The sequence below is a fragment of the Aptenodytes forsteri genome, unplaced genomic scaffold (assembly GCF_000699145.1).
Source record: "Aptenodytes forsteri isolate BGI_AS27 unplaced genomic scaffold, ASM69914v1 Scaffold72, whole genome shotgun sequence".
In the NCBI taxonomy this organism is placed as follows: domain Eukaryota; kingdom Metazoa; phylum Chordata; class Aves; order Sphenisciformes; family Spheniscidae; genus Aptenodytes; species Aptenodytes forsteri.
Window position 1 is genome coordinate 2,304,062 of NW_008796193.1, and position 16,370 is coordinate 2,320,431.

The 16,370-nt window shown below is 40.2% G+C and overlaps 1 protein-coding gene across 1 annotated transcript in view; it reads right to left on the minus strand.

Annotated features, from left to right (window-relative positions):
• Positions 1-5,073: 5,073 nt before the first annotated feature.
• Positions 5,074-16,370, minus strand: part of CHMP1B (charged multivesicular body protein 1B) — a 13,497-nt gene continuing 2,200 nt past the window's right edge. Inside the window, exons 2-8 of the mRNA XM_009288109.2 lie at positions 13,986-14,145; positions 13,116-13,262; positions 12,362-12,430; positions 11,878-11,985; positions 10,798-10,841; positions 9,819-9,891; positions 5,074-8,782 (exon numbers count right to left, since the gene is read on the minus strand). Coding sequence (XP_009286384.1) covers positions 8,738-8,782; positions 9,819-9,891; positions 10,798-10,841; positions 11,878-11,985; positions 12,362-12,430; positions 13,116-13,262; positions 13,986-14,145 — 646 coding nt within the window. The 3' untranslated portion in view covers positions 5,074-8,737. The remainder of the gene's footprint in view (positions 8,783-9,818; positions 9,892-10,797; positions 10,842-11,877; positions 11,986-12,361; positions 12,431-13,115; positions 13,263-13,985; positions 14,146-16,370) is intronic.

The following is a 16,370-nucleotide window of genomic DNA, read 5'->3' on the forward strand; positions in this document are numbered from 1 at the left end:
ATAAAGAAAAAAAAAAAAAAAAAATCACATGTGGTACAGTCCAAACTGAGTCTTCACTTAAGTCAACATTCAAACCAAATAAATCAAGCCTTTGCTCAGATTTACTCCTGAGGAAGCGCTTATCTGGTCGTCCGGCAAAACAGGGTGAAAGAAAGGAAGGCTAACACGCTGCTTGCTTCTCTTCCTCCCCTTTTTCCACCCACCCCCAAACCCAAAGACAGCGGCCCCAATCAAGAGTTTTCTGCCTTCATCAGTTTGTCACAACCTGAAAGTCCCTCAAATATTTGTGTGTATTTAATTATCCTATCTGTCGCATCTGTACCTCATTACATGCTCTAGCTGAACGGTGCACGGAGTCAGGTTGCGACGAGGCAAAGGTCAGAGGAACCTCCAGCCTGCATTTTGCCATCGGTTGATTATTCAGATAACAAAACAACCATCCAAAAGACTGAGGGCTTCTCTGTGGCTACAGACAGGACCCTATCGCTGTGGCAAAAGAAGATAGTTAATTCCTCTTGGCTACCCACTACCTTGAACATCTGAATAATAGTAAAGCAACCAGACGGTATTTCTTACAGCTCGGTGCATCGATGCAGAGCTGGTACTCGGCAGTAGCCTTCTTGCTCCGCCGCGTCTTGCTTTTAATATACTGCCCAGCATTAATCAAGCCGTTTAGAAGCATCCTATATCAGTTCTGCAAAACGGAGCTTAAATGATTTACTGTCAGATTCTTTCAGCTCCTGTTAGACTCCTGTTTTTCTTTCATGTGGGTAGCAGAGGTCAGCAGCGGCAGGAGATGCATGCTTTCACTTTGTCTCACATTTGCTGCTGTCATTCTGATCCCGCTCCGGTCCCCGCAGAGCGACAGGATGTGTTCATGCTCACAGCCCTAGATGCTAATTGATTTTAGGGAGCCCATTCATCAGTTAAATTTAGTAGATCACCCACCAGGTTTGCTGTTCACTGTCAAAGGTAATTCAATTAAAACTCCAGAGTGTGACTAACTATTCGATGGTAAATATGTTTAGCAGCTGTGTTGCTGTATCTTCTCCATCCTATTGTGTCTGTGAACCAGCCCCGGCGCAGCATGTGACCGAGCCATATACCTTGGCTGATTAACGTATACAACAGTTTTGCAGCAGTGCCAAAAATTAAGTCCAAATGCCGCCTTTGGTATGCAATGACATGCAAATGTCTAAATGTCATAGCTTCAGTAAGAAGCCTCGAAAGTGTTGAAAGGCAGCGGTGGCTACAATGGTTGAATTAACTCCATGCACCTATAGGGTTTTGCGGTTTTTTAAATAACTTTCAAAAGAATCATATATTTGGATTTTCAAATCCATTGATAGTTTGGGTTCTCCTCATTCCTACTTGTAAATACCTAGTTTCCCTTTAGCCACCAAAGTTCACGTGAAAGCCGTCCAACATGACTATCCCATCACTGAAGCTGTGCGTAAATCAGGCAGACGTCGCAGCGCGCTTGTGGAAAGATGTTTCTATTAAACGCGGGAGGTGGGGGAAGCCTGGCTGAATTCCTCCAGGCTGACAACCAGGCCTCGACTCTTCTTGTCTGCCGGCATCGGTCACTCATACGTGGTTTGGTAGTAATTAAGCGCATCGTTAGTGATCCCATTGTACGCCTCGGGACAAAATGGTGTGTCTGCTTAATAGATTAAAGGAAAACATTATCTGAAAAGCACAGGTAAACAAGACACACATCCCTCAACCTTTCACCCTTGAAGACCAAGGTTCACATCCCACTAGAGCACAAATAAATAGGAGACTGGGCTCTCTCTCGAGTCACTGCTGGCAAGTTTATATTCACGGTGAGACTATCGTGGAGCCCGACAGACTTGTCAGTCGCAGGGATGGGAGAGGGTGGGTGGGATGCAGGCTGGGAGCAGAGGTCCACAAAGAAACTCCCCAAATCACTGCCCGTACAGAAAGTGGCATGAATTTACTTACAGTGACTGCCTAAAATTATTATAAAATTAACTAGGCACTGAAATGCGGAGTTTCTCATAGCTACCATTGCACAGGTCCCGTTTCATCAACTTACTCCGCAAGAGCCGAACCCCACACAAACCCAGAGATTTTCTGATTTCCGTGTGGTTGTAGAAAATAAATGAGATCCAGCGACTCCACAAACCACCGGTCTTCCTGCACGTCTTTTACAAGCAGGAGGAGGAATACTTGTGCGGTTTGGTAAATAGTATCCTGAGAAAACATCCAGATTTCCCAAACATCACCATAAACCTTTATGAAGGGTTTGGGAATACTTGGTCTATTTAATACTCTAGCCACAGGCTAACTGAAGTTGTAAAACTTCAGCAAAAGCATTACATTTGAAAGAGAACCCAGGATATTCTGTATTTGTCGCTTTAAACATGCTATACACAAGGCAACCCGGGGCTTGGTAAATATTAATCTTTACCATACAGTGTATTTTTTAAATATTTGGATGAAAAGCAGTGCCATTGTTAAACATAATAATTACCACTAATAAACATTGACACTTCTGCTCTCTTTACAAATGGAATTATCTCTGCAGAAGAGGTTGTTAGAAGTATACGCTTTGTATAGAGATATCAAGTTTTTAAGCAATGGTCAAATACTTACAGCAACGTAACTGGATAAGCAACAACTTTGATATATGGTTGCTGCCAGGAATCCTTTTTTTTTGTTGTTGCTGTTGAATCTCTCCCTTCTTCTGGCATTAATAAATTAAGGCACCTGCTATACAAATCAGCCGAAATCTGGAAAATCATTATCACTTCAATGCGGAAACGATGTCCATCACGAAAGAACAAATGGGGTATGTAGCCTACATGGGACTTGGAAAAAAAAAAGGTTCTATTTGTCAAATTACTAGAAGAAAAGCTGATCTTACTGTTATGGACTTTATCCACTTCCAGGTCAGATCAATTGGTTACAGCAGTCTCTTGGAGACTGGAACTAATTTACAACACTCTGAATGGGACTGCCTGCTTCCCCTACGCATTTCAAGTCAAATGCTGGGGCTTCGTACTGGTACCGGGAACTGAAAAATCACCCGCAACAGAAATAGAGCTTAATGGTTCCAGTATTAACCCATTTTGCAGCAAGAGGAACGAAGTCCTGACTGTGATAAGAACAAAGTGAAACATCTTGTATAGAGACTCCAGGATTACGTTAAATTAATCTTTGAAAAAAGAGTTAAAAAAATATATATTGAGTGTCTTTAAATGAAGTTTTGAAATGTTTTACTATCCCTGACAGCTCATTTTGACAGAAATTGATTGTAATAAAGAATTATGAATCAGATAGTAGGGAAATTGTATTAAGCTGATTATTATCTTGTCAGATACATATATTTGTTGGTACATAACATTTATTGCTTTGTACTTTTGCAAAAAGATTGTTTCACTCACGAGTTAACAAGTTTAGAACATCCTAAGCAATATGCACAGGCCATCGCAACAGTAAACCATCCTTTAGCTTAGAAATAGGCGATACTTAGGTACTTCTATTCTCCCAAATCACCCTTGTCTAGGCCAGAGCTTGAAAGCAGCCTGTCTGCCGCGAGACGGTCTGGTTCTGGCTGCTTCTCACGGCAACCGGCACCGTTGGAAGACATTGGAAAGCTTTGCAAAGAACTGGAAAGAGCTGGGATCCTACGGCCCATTGATTTTCTATCTTGAACTGTGTATCGCAGCTGATTCAGCATGACTTTCTTAATAAAGAGTAGTAAAGGTCAAGCGAAAGCCTGTGAGACTCACTTACTGCATCTTCTTCCAAGTTAAAAAGGCTCAATTGGCACTTGAAATTAGTTACAGATTGTTCGCATCGGTCTTTTCCTTTATTTGAATGGTAATGAAGAGAGCTGCTTCCGATACAAGTAAGGCCACTGACCCTTCTTGGGATTTCACTGAAAAAATATTGTTTGACAAAAAAAAAAAAAAAAAAAAAAAGAGCACTAAGCAGTATGCTGCCGTTAGTTCAAACCAGGCCTTCGCCCTAACGCTAAAGCCAAAAAATGCAATGCGCTATACGGACAGAGAGAATCCTGAAACCAAAGTAAATACTTCATCAGATCAAATCTCAACGTGGGCAACACCTCTAATAAGAAAATGAAGTTTTCTATCAAAACGCATTTTCCATCAGCACGCAGTGTGTTTCCTTCTGTAAAAACCAGAATTATCATCACAGGACCAAAAAAAAAAAAGAGAATGACACAACAGCTGAAGAAACCCAAGAGGACTTAACTACAAATTAAACAATTTACAAGTTTTAAACACAGTTATTCACAACTGCACTCCTAACAGTAGATCTCCAAGTCCCAAATTAATGCCTAAAGACAGCAAAGAAACGTTTTGACATGCATTTAGCGAAGATGGCTGGATGTTGACACAAATTAGCTGATGGCCCCGTGCAGCCTGTTTCCAGGTTGTATTTTGTGCAACAGAGCAGCTCTTAGGCAAGGATCTAAGCCCCAACACAGGCACTTCCTACCGAGCTTTGATACCGTCCAGAAACAGAGGTTCCGCAGGAGACAGTTCCTTAAACCAGCTAGTGATGACTCTGAAAGTCCATTGTTTTAAGAATTCAAAAAAATTTATGTAGGACCTGTGCAAAAACAAAGCTTGAGGCTCCCTCTGCTGGTTCCCAAACAACAATGGAAGGGGAAAATAAAAATGGAAGGTTTTTAGCTCTGGGCAGGACAAACTCAAAACCACACCGTCTCCTGCCAGTTTTCCACATGACCCCTTGTTCTATACGGTAAGGACAGAAAACCCTCTTAGAAGTTTAAGCACGAGGGATACACTCCGTACCAAACTAAATATGTAAAAAAAATCAGAAAATTTTAAATAGATCGTATTTTATGTTGTTATATTTAATCCTAATTACTCCCTAAACTGTTGTCCCAAATCTTTCTCCATAGTACCCACTTCACTTTCTTATTTTGTCTCCGTGAAGATTTAATTTTCTGATTATCTTCTCACAGGAAAACATTGATGGCGTTACATCTGCTCATTCATCCATGCACCGAGCCCCGCCAGCAAACAGCCATACAACCTCGGAACACATCTGAAATAATTTGTCTGTACAATTTTATTTACCACTTGCAGTTACATTTACAAATTGTCCCATACAAGTAAAGCAGTTTTCAAAATGAACTCTACCAGAGCTACAAAAATTATTCTCTTTATACACGTCACCGGCTTCAGAATTTATTTCTGTACACAGTTGCTGATTATAGTTATCAAAATGTCACTATTTTTTGGCTCTGAGGATCTCCACAAAGGCAACTTCATCATTTTATCTCATTGCAATCAAGAAAGTTAAAGTTCTTGTTCTTTCTTTCCTTCCCTCTCCTTTCATCTGAAGCTCTTCATGGCTTTCAGTTTTGGAATTTAAATGAACGAAGACTAACGCTACTATACACTAGCAGTTTTAGTAACCAAGGAAAAAAACGTCGAGCAAAACCATCTTGCAACATTTCAAGCAATGTTTCGCTTTAGATGTGTCTGCTCATAACCATAAATTTTGAAATATTATCTGGTAATAAGGTACATAAAAGCACATACAATTTATTCAACGTGAAATGAACTTCTACAAACACATACAGTCAACTTACAGGAAACACCAGCAATGTAGGAGCGAGGAGCCAGAGCTGTTCAGAAAGAGCAAGTGTTTTGAGGAAAGCCTGAATGGGGGAAGGATATGAAACTCAAACATTGCTCCCAGAGTAACTTTCAGTTTTAAGCATTTCCAAAAGACTTGAGAAAAATATATACATTCGAAATGTAACTGTTCAAACTTCCCGAACGCCAGCTCTCATACACAAGTGCTTCTAAAGAGAAAAGAAATCATCTTCCCCAGGAGAGGGCAGGAGATCTATACACAGAAATAACCAATACAAAATCCTGGCCCCGTTGAAATACACAGCAATTCTCAGAGTGAAGCCAGCAGGGCAAAAATTCATTGTTTCAAACACATATTTCTTGCCCAAGTCAGCTAAGCCTGCCTACCTCTTTGCATCATAGTCCCACAGAGGTAACACTAATTATGTCAATCAAGCCTTTATGTTTACTTGTTAATCCCTTTAAAAAAGACACTGGAAATCTATCCTGGTACTGGAGTTGGCAAGCCTGGGATAAGATCAAGACCATGAAACAGGCTGTATATAGCCAGTAAGATAAGCTTATTTAACATTTACCTTGCAGCAATCTAATCAGTCTCGTCTCCCTTTATTTTTCAATTCCTCCAAAGCCCCAAGGCTCACGGCAAGGCAACATACACAGAAAAATCAAATACACGGGATCTCAGAATTGCTGTCTACTCCCTCAAATAGTTTAAGAACAGCCAGGAACAGTCTAAAAGCAGCATCATCTTTAACATTAAAATAAGCCAGACAAGCTAGCTGAAGTTGGCCAACATCAAACACTGAAAACCTCAGTACTTTACGGTACAGCTCCATCAACAAGCAACCACAAAGCAAACTCAGATGTGGATTTATTACACAACAGCAAGTTTCCAATCCTATCATGATATGAAGTAACTGAATATCAAAAAAATGAAGTAAGTTCAGCAAGGCAAAGGCACACACACAAGCAGTTACCACAGTTGTGGGTAACCCGGTTGCATAGATACACCATTATGTTTTTGTTGTATTGTTCAGAAGGAGCTAGGGAAAAAAATAATGTAGTATATAGCCCCTTTCCTAAGATGTTTTATTAATAATTTGAAAGGATTGTACCAAGACTACAGCTGTGAGTACATGGTTTTTAAACATCTTCCAATTTCTCCTATTTACAGGAGGAACATTCAAGATGTTTAAAAGGAAGCTGCATCGAAAATAAATGTAAACAAGTGAAAAGACCACATTTTAAACAAGTTGTTTTAGTTTAGGCTGCCAGTGTGAGATACACGATTCCACAACATTTTAGGTTGTTTTGTCTATCTTATTTTCCATATCTTATTTTTACAGTAGCCTTGAATACTTCAGTATGTAACATCCTGCTAAACCTTCAAAGCGATTTGAATAACATTCAAAATATAGTTTGAAACTGCTCTGAAACGTTTCATCATTTTTGCATGTTTTCACTGAAAAAAATCCTGCTCGACTAAAAAAAAGCAAAGTATTTTTTTTCTTTAATATTTCCCCAACACTGGAAAACCCACGTGATCCTGCACACCAGTGAATTAAGAACTAATTCTAAGTCTAGTGTTTCGCACCTTCCCTCACCCCTACAAAGATAAAACAAAAAAAACAAGCCGAAAGAGTCAGAAAGAGAATTTTAACATCACTGTTTATCACAACACATCACAAGTAGCCTCAGCTACAAATTTCTACAACCATTTCTTTACTTCACAACTGCAGCCAGAGTTTGAAGCTACTGAAAGAAGCCAGTAGATTCTTACTGTGCAGAAATATAAAGGGGTTAAAGGGATCACTAAAACAAACTAGCTTCTCCATACAACTGCAATATTACAAATCATGTTATTTTATCTGCAGAGAGCAATATTACACCTTACAGAATAAAGTAGCTGTTCTTAATCCAACATAACTGATGGACACACCTAGCAGCCTGCCCCTTTGACTGAGCCGGCCTATTCTACTCGTCTACTACTCACCTGTTGTGAAGAGCAGAGGAGGAAAAGCTGATCTAAGGGAGTGCCCCGGTTAGAGAAGACAAGGTTGGGACCTTGACTCCTGAAGGAGGACCGTGAAGATCTGAACCCGAGGAAGAGCACTTCTGTATTTTTCATACATGGAAGAACACTGAAGTGTGGAATGTGATCATGAGACTTGCCCTTACGTATAAAAGAGGGACTAGATTAAAAGCAAAGACAGGGTAAGGCCTGGAGAAAAGCAGGCTTCAGTTACTCCATATAAGGCTTCTGAGCCTGAACCTAAAAAAAATGGGTAGCATGAGTTCCCTATTAACAGGAACTAGATGTTATGTCGGTGGAAATAGAGGTGAGTGGTATAACTGGCTGCACCCCAGGAGACTGAGAAGAAAGCAAAACAGAGAAGCTACAGCACTTGACATTAAACGACAAGCAAGCTGCAACATTCAACAGAACTGACAAGGAGTTGAAAAATGTATTTTATTCCTCCTGTACTAGAGTGATGACACCGTACAAGTTCCCAATTATATGAAAACAGCTTTTGGTAGCTCATTTTTTAACTGAACAACTAATTTCAGCACAATTACCCTAGCTTTAAAAGGCTAAAAAACCCAGACTGAAGTCCACTTATTTGTTTTAACAAGTGTATTTTCCATGAAGTCCACGCTGTCCACCTTTGCGTGTTCCAGGAGTTTGGCTGTGTAAGAAAGTTATCTACAACAGTCATCCGAACTGAATACATCAGTTCTCCAACCATAAACAGTTCTCATAATTTAAAAAAAATCACTTCATAATTTAAAATATATATCAATGACACTCTGCTTTTCTTTTAGCTAGAATGCACCAACATTACTAGCTGACTTAGAATATCAACTTGATTTTGTGAAAAAAGCTTGCGAAAAATATATCAACTTCAAAATGTACAGAAAAGGACATTAGAGAGCTGATATTTTTGGGTTACTTAATGTATTTAGAAAGAGCAGCAAGCTAGGAGTGAAGTACCCTATATTACAAATATTCAAACACCTAAGCCATACTGTATACACCTTTCTAGTGTAGTGAAGGGTTAGTTACAGAAAGGGTATTTTGAAAGCACGTACAAAGAACTGCAGCTTTGTTTAACTTAAACTTGATCACGTAGGCGGGCCAGTCTCTGTGACAGCTCATCCTGCAGAATTGTAAAACACAAAGAAACCAGCTATCAGTAATATGAAAATTAATTTTTGCAAAGTTCTGCAACGGTCAAGCAATCTCATGTCCAGATGATATGAAATTCTCATGTACAAGTCTTAACAAGATTTGCTTAAGACCTCAAGAATGGCTGTACCAGGGGAGACCAGAGGTCCATACAGCTATCTTATCTCCAGCAGTGGATACCTAGGAAAGAGATTCAGAACACAGCAAGTAGAGATAAGGTTGGGGTTTTGGTTTTGTTTGTTTGTTGTTTTATGTATCATCTTTGCAAGTGCAAAGCAGCTCTTACAGAACTGCATCCTTATTTGGATGCAGCCTTGACCGACCAAGGCTGGTAGCCAGCTGAACCGCTGCAGTGAGATAGCAGTAGGTTTATTCGTTTTAGAGGGCCTGGTACAAGGTGAAACTGAACTTTTCAAAGAATGTGGAATACTTGGGGCTTCCCAAACGTTGTTCAGTTAAGACGAGGCTCCCTAAAGTCTTCTCCACAAAGATGGGATGACAGAAATAAATTGTTCTCTTTCCACTCCCTCAAATATATTCCCCCAGAATGGGAAAAGCAACTCACCAAGAGATCTGTGCAACCCTGACATCAGGATCTGCCTATGCACAAGAAATTCTAAGCCATCCATCTAGAGCAAATGTGGAATCCTTTGCACTAGTCCTGTAAGAGCTTTCACACATTAAAGGGAAAAAAACCCCAAAGGCCTCATCTACACTGTGGGAGATCGCTGGATTCATTAAATTTGGAGTAGGTAGGAGAGTCAATTGCTCGGAACTCTATGAAATAACTATGCAAAAATACATCTGAAGCATCTAAACTTTCTGGATTTACTAAGCAGACAAATGTATTGTCAAAATTATTTTGATTGCAAGACTGTTTTAACTACGCAGTATTTCTTTTGGACAGCTAAAATCTAATTACAACTTAGCAAGCCTGTTTTGACCAAGCAAAGCATTAATTCTCATATCACATTTCTCTAGAAACATTGATTTCAATTGAATCTAACCTGTTCTGCTGAGGCAACGCTTGTACCAACAGAACCTGTCTGTCCTTGAGGTAGTTCCATGTTCAGATCAAGACTAATAGGAGAAAACAAAATGAAAAAAAAAACCCAAGTCAGGCATACACAGCTAAAGGAAGAAGCACAATAATTGACAAAACAAGTCAGGCATACATAGCTAAAGGAAGAAGCACAATAATTGACAAGCAGAGCAATACTGAGATAGCATGAGGCCACCAGCATCCCATGAACGCTGTACTCCAGCTAATTAGACAACTTGATCAGTAAATCCGACTCATTACCAAGAAGACAAGTCATATATTATAACTAGCAATAGCTAAACAAATTCTGCTTAGCCGGGACTGAGCAAGATTTCTGTTTAACAGAGGTTTATCAGACGTGGCATACATATGAATGACAAAAAGTTCACTCAAAAAAAGTTTTACTAAAAAATTTGTCAAAAATATTTATCCTCAAGCCAACAGAGCGACACTTCCAACTTAGGCATCGCTGAGAAGGCAAGTAAAATTCTCCGAAATATCTCCGTATACCCCAAAGGCTTAAATATGTCATGATGACCCGTTTTGCAATGTCTAGCTTGTGAGAGCAGAACTACAGGCGTGGTAAGAGGGGAAGAAAGAGGAAAATCGTGGAGAAGCACGGCAAGGATTGCTAATGCTAAAGCCAATCCAAGTAAATAATAAAACGCTACCCTGACATGACAAGTAAGCCTATGATTTTAGGCTTTTGCACAACCACCCCTGCATCCTGACATTCACAGTAGCTTTGAGTGAAAACAGAATGAAATACTGGCAACGAAACTATTACGAGAATGATGCCCAGAGGTGAAAGGAAAATGGTGATTCTTCTCTGCTTCCAAGTGACAAACACATATAAAACAAGGGTATCTGACCTTCGAGTTAACCAGGAAGGGTTGTTGGAACCAAGATTTATTCAAGAAATAGTCACTCAAAATTTTACCTACCCTGCTTCATCCGCCATTTCCTGCAAAAGCATATCCACTTGGTTCTACGGTAAAGAAAACAAAATTGATTGCTGCATATTGTAGTTTATGACAAGCTTTGAGTGACAGAATGAAATACTGGCAACGAAACTATTACGAGAATGATGCCCAGAGGTGAAAGGAAAAAAAAAATTTTTAAACAAACCTGATTAAAAGAAAAATGTCTTCCACAGAACTTTTTTGTGTTTAACCCCGTAGAGGTGCTCAGCCTGTTAAACTCCCATTAATAGAACTCTAGCTTCTGAAATAATGCTTCTAAACAATTAAACTTATCTGTAAAAAACCAAACGCGCACTTGAATATTTTAAGCCTTATCAACTCCCAATTATTAGCTACTAAAACACTGCTTTGCACAACATGGAAAAAAGCCCATCTCTAATAGATTTGGTTTATTGGATTTGGGTTTAGTTTTATTTTATTTACAAAGTACCATCTCCACTGAATTTCTCTCTGAGAAAGCTTCTGTTGGAATAGCACATTTAGCCCCCAGTGGAATAGCACAAGGGGATAGGTGCTAGGAATTCTTAACTACGTAAAGCACCATTTAAGAATTTATTTTAGTAAACACATGTCCATAAATTGAAAGTAGGTAATTAAAACCTTTCCATTGCACATACTACTACCAATTTGGTGGTGACTAATGTCATTTTGTTAATATCAGTGAGTTAGAACTATTGATTTTCTTACAGTATATTCCGCTTTGATAATGAATGCTGCAGTGTCTTCTTGTTCAGAAGTTCATTAAGAACTCATCAAAACGCTGCTTACTCAGTAGGAGGGTTAGAGTTTTCAAGATATAATATGAAATAAAGCCTGCTATGTAACAGTGAAATAGACAAAAATACATATATGTGATCCTCTGTACTTGTGACTATGATTTGAAATAGTCTCTTCATCACAAAGAAGCAGAAAGCAAAAGTGAAAAGGCTCCAGTGGCTGCTATGTCTCAAAGTAGGCAGAAAGAACAGAATCAGACATCTCCACACAGTTTAGACACATAATTTAAGATCACCTTTTTTGAAAAAGGTTTACTATTCTTACTTGTGGCGTTGTTAGTGTAGTAGTATTGCTCATTGTGTCTTCCATCTGTTGCGTCTGAACATCCAGTGTTTCAAACTGATGTTCAAATTTATCCATTAGTGCAGATATCTATTAAAAATATGAATCAAATCAATGACCTGCAGATAACGCAAGAGATTATATATCTGAACTGACAAAAATAGAATCGCACTGGAACGAAGGCCACAAGCAGCTTCTGGAGATCAGAAGCTTGTCCCCCTCCCAGCATCAACTCTGAAGTTGATCTAACACTGCAGTTCAAGCAGGTTGGTCAGGACCCTGTCCAGTCAAGTTCTGAGCACCTCCATTTATGAGGACTTCACAACCACACTGGGCTACCTGTTCCAGGATCTACCAACCTCACTGCAAAACCTTCTCTCTTGATTGGAATCTCCCTTTTTAAAACGTGTGACCATTGCCCTTTCTGCTTTTGTTGTGCACCTCCAAGAAAAGTAAGTCTATTTACCTTTTCCAAGTTCATGCTCTTCAGTGTGGCATCCATAGACTTAACTACCCCTGCCATCGACTTTGTTACCTGAAATGAGGTAAAGGAAATTACTACAAAGAAAGAAAAATGAGCAGTTTCTTACCAAGCTCTCTTACCTCTATCCACAGAGCTTCTACAGTATCAAATAGCAGGGCACAGACTATTGCCATCTAGAAAGCCACTTTTTTTTTTTATAGCTCCCACCATTTCAAATCCTGTAAGTTGACTCAACCACTTGAAATATGCATTCTGAGCTGAAATCCACTAAAACCTGAGGTGTATATGGCATTAACTTTTGTGGGTCTCGAGACCTGTTAAATGTTAAGGGATATATTTGGTATACAGATCACACGGCAGAATAAACTCTCTGGCTGAAGAGCAGTACAGCAGAGCTAAAAAAGACTTCTGGAGTCACACATCCTACACCATGGCTTTATGTATTTGGAAATGGAGCAGTATCTTTGCAAAACAACCTTAACAGCGTAACCAGCAAAACACACTGCATCCTTCGGAGCATGAATAGTAACAGCTAATAGAAGTTATCAGCTACAAAACAATACTGGATAGCAATCTATTTCTAAAGAGCAGCTGCCAGGGGGATTCCAGTACTTGATTTACTATTGGCTACATCTGAAACCAAACCTGAACCTTTTCAGCTCATTAGAGATAGAATTAAGTCACTTCTAAGATCAGAGGTCTCATCCTTGCAATAGATTTGTGAAAACAGACTTACCTTGCCCATTGTCACTGCAGTCTGAACTCTTGCTGCTACAGCATCTACCCTGGCACTCATGCGCAAGAAATTGATGGCTTGATTCTTCTGGCGGATTGCATTTTCCGCATGTATTCGTGCGACTTCCATGTTACCCTTCTGAATTGCCTGTTGAAAAAAAAGAAAAAAGGAAAAAGCAAAAAGCATTTTAACCTTCCCTCCTCTTGTAAACATGACTTCTGAATAGCCCATTTCATTTTTGGAATAAGCATCAATTCATCACAGTATCTTTTCTATTAAAAGAGAAAATAAAACCCTCCCTCCTCCCCCCAAACTTTTTCAAGATGTGAACCCCTAACTTCTTTCCAAGGAAAGTATCTAGCATGGACTTCAAGTAGGAGGGTTTACAGAGCTACAGAAACATAATTTTCTCATTTCTAAAAACATTTTCAGTATCAAAACCCAAACACAGATACAGCTGGTACAGTTGTATTTCATGGACAAAAATACAGTCAAATAAATTTAGTCTCTCTCTTTACTACTTCAAGGACTCAAAAACTATTTTAAAGTTCCTCTTCATAAGCCCTTTTAATACAAGATGATAAACATTAAGTATTTTTAACTTTGAGAACAACAGTCTCTAACAAAACACACACAAGACAGTTTTCTCAGGAAGCAAATGCCACAAGCTGTACAAGAGGATACACAAGAACATATCCTCACATTTATTAATAAGTATGGGAAGATTTATAGTCATATATTTTAAATCACAAGCGTCTATCACAATATTATTAGTGCACGTACCAGGAAAATGGTAAAACCGCCAGATATTTTCCTGCTATAATATGTAAACAATAGATCTAAAGAGCTTGTTTCAGACCCACTGCTTACCTTCTTAATTTTAGCTTTCTCAGCCTTTTCTTCTTTGTCACATTTTTTTGAGTTCCTGTTGAGTTCCTTTGCAGCAAACTTCAAATTAAACAGGTGTTCTGCAGCGCAAGTTAAGGATTCAAGAACAGGACCAATCCTTTCGTCGCAGTATTTTGCTCTCCTGTTTGAAGTGCTACCAAACCTAGCGTATACTGTGTTTCCCCATTAGTGATATTAAAACTCGGAAAATGTTACTTCAGTGAGCCCTTGAAATTCACACAATAAGGAGACCTACCAAGCTGCTTTACAATTATAACGCCACTTATCATCTGGGTTCCAAAACGTAAGGCCATAAAAAGTAAGTTCAGATCCCAAACTGGCTCCATTTAACATCAAACCTACTTCAGACTGATAAATACAACAAACCAAACCTCCCCCAAGAGGAACTGACAGCCTTACTCTGCCAGCTACTTTCACTCACGCCCAGAGTCCTTGACTCTCAGCGAAATGGAAGTGTGGTTTACTGGCCTGCCTGGAACCTCCCTATGCAAAAAAAAAAAAAGTCATTGAGGAACAACAGACAAATTAACAGCGTCACAGCAAACTGGCTTGGCTGACCATGCCCAGGTACAAACCAGGAGGCAGAGCTGCCCTTTCAAGGCACAGCACGATCTCGGGTTTAAACTGCTCATGCAGCTCCTTTACAGAGCAGCCTCCCAGCCCTGGGTCATGTGAGCGATTCTGGGGTCCCCGACAGCTCCGTCATCGGACTTTTGGGGAAAGAATACTTAGAGTCAGCAAGAGAAACTTTTCTTTTTAAAAAGCTCAAGTCCTGCTTAAGCTGAAAGCTCTAAGAATACAGTAGAACAAGCCTTCATAGCGACTTAGAATGACTGCATTAAACTGTTACTGACAGAGAATGAAGTGTGTGCTGTAAAAATAACAATTAAACCCCCACACTCTTAAAATACTGCTGATGAAAGCTTCCAAACAGTATCAGTCTTTCTCAAACAAAATGGAAGTACAAAGCTTTATAGGCTTCTTTCATGCCACCTTTTGATATCCCAAGAGGAAGATGCAGCAAGTACTAAGATGCTTCACAGTTAAGTGGAAGCACATAAAGCCAAACGTTATGAGGTACTTGAGGTTTCTTTAATATTTCAAATAGATAAGTTATTCCAGAACTGTTTTTTTCCTTTGAAGTCCAGCCATGCATCGTAGAGCTCTGACAGCAACCTGAAGACATTAGGAAGTCTGTTGATATATTTGTTATCTTATCCTATAAACATCACAAGCAGGCTGCAAAAAGGTAACAGCTGTGCCTAAACATCTAGGACATCTCTTAAGGTAGCTACCAGTAACACTAAAATTGCTGCTTGTATTTATGTTTCTTTGCTTTAAAACCCAGGTCACCATCCCTTTCAGCAGCAATAAGTGTGTTGCACTGAGCCACAGGACAAATAAGAAAACCAAACAGGAAAATACCTTTAGGTTGTTCATTCAAGTATACCTCAGGTCAGAGATCAGAACCACCAGGGAAAACATGACATCACCCATTTACACCAATTACACCAAACCAGCATTTCAGAGCAGTTTGTTTTGAATTAACTTCCTCAGTTACTCACTTGGGGCATTTACCTTTGACACTGAAAGAGCTCACCCTGCCACCTCCACAGCTCTTCCATCCCATGACGAGCACATACTCGCTCCTCCCTTGAAGTGTCTTTCTCGATGTGCCATAACTCAAGTGAAACCAAACTTACACCATTACCCGTGACTCACAGTCACCTGCTCCAGCACTCCCGGCAGTCCCTACCGTAACAACCGGCAATGCCGAGCACTGCCAGCACATTTCAACCCCACCGAGACCTCTGTAATCTTTAAAGCTTTTTTTGCCCCTGCGCGTTAAGGTGGTTTTACACAGCGAGAAAGTTTAAATTTGCCCATAAGGGTTTCACCGGCCTGTAACTTCTTTTCAACGGCAGGAAACACGGCCGGGTTCGTTCAGCTGACAGCGGTCGCTGTTTGGGGGGGACAGCTGGCGAGTTAGCCTTGCCGACACCATTCCGGTCTACACACAGCGCTGGATGTACGGCACGTCAGATGTCCCTGGCGCACAGTTTGCACTACTCTACACCGCAAACTGCGTTTTCTGCCCCAGGGCCTGGGCTGCCCCTGCCCACCGCAGCCCTGGGAGAGGTCCCACTGCCTTCCCTCTCCTCGCCCCCCCAGCTAAGTTTGGCTGATCTCGCCTCGGAAAGGGAAACCGAACTTCCCATTCCCTTCTCCATCCGTGCACGGAGGGCAATCCCCACATTTAGAAAGCACAGCTCCTACTAGTGTCACGCAAACCCCCCTCCTCCCGGAAAAGGCCCTCTGAAGCAAGGCCCCCGTCCCCCACGGGGC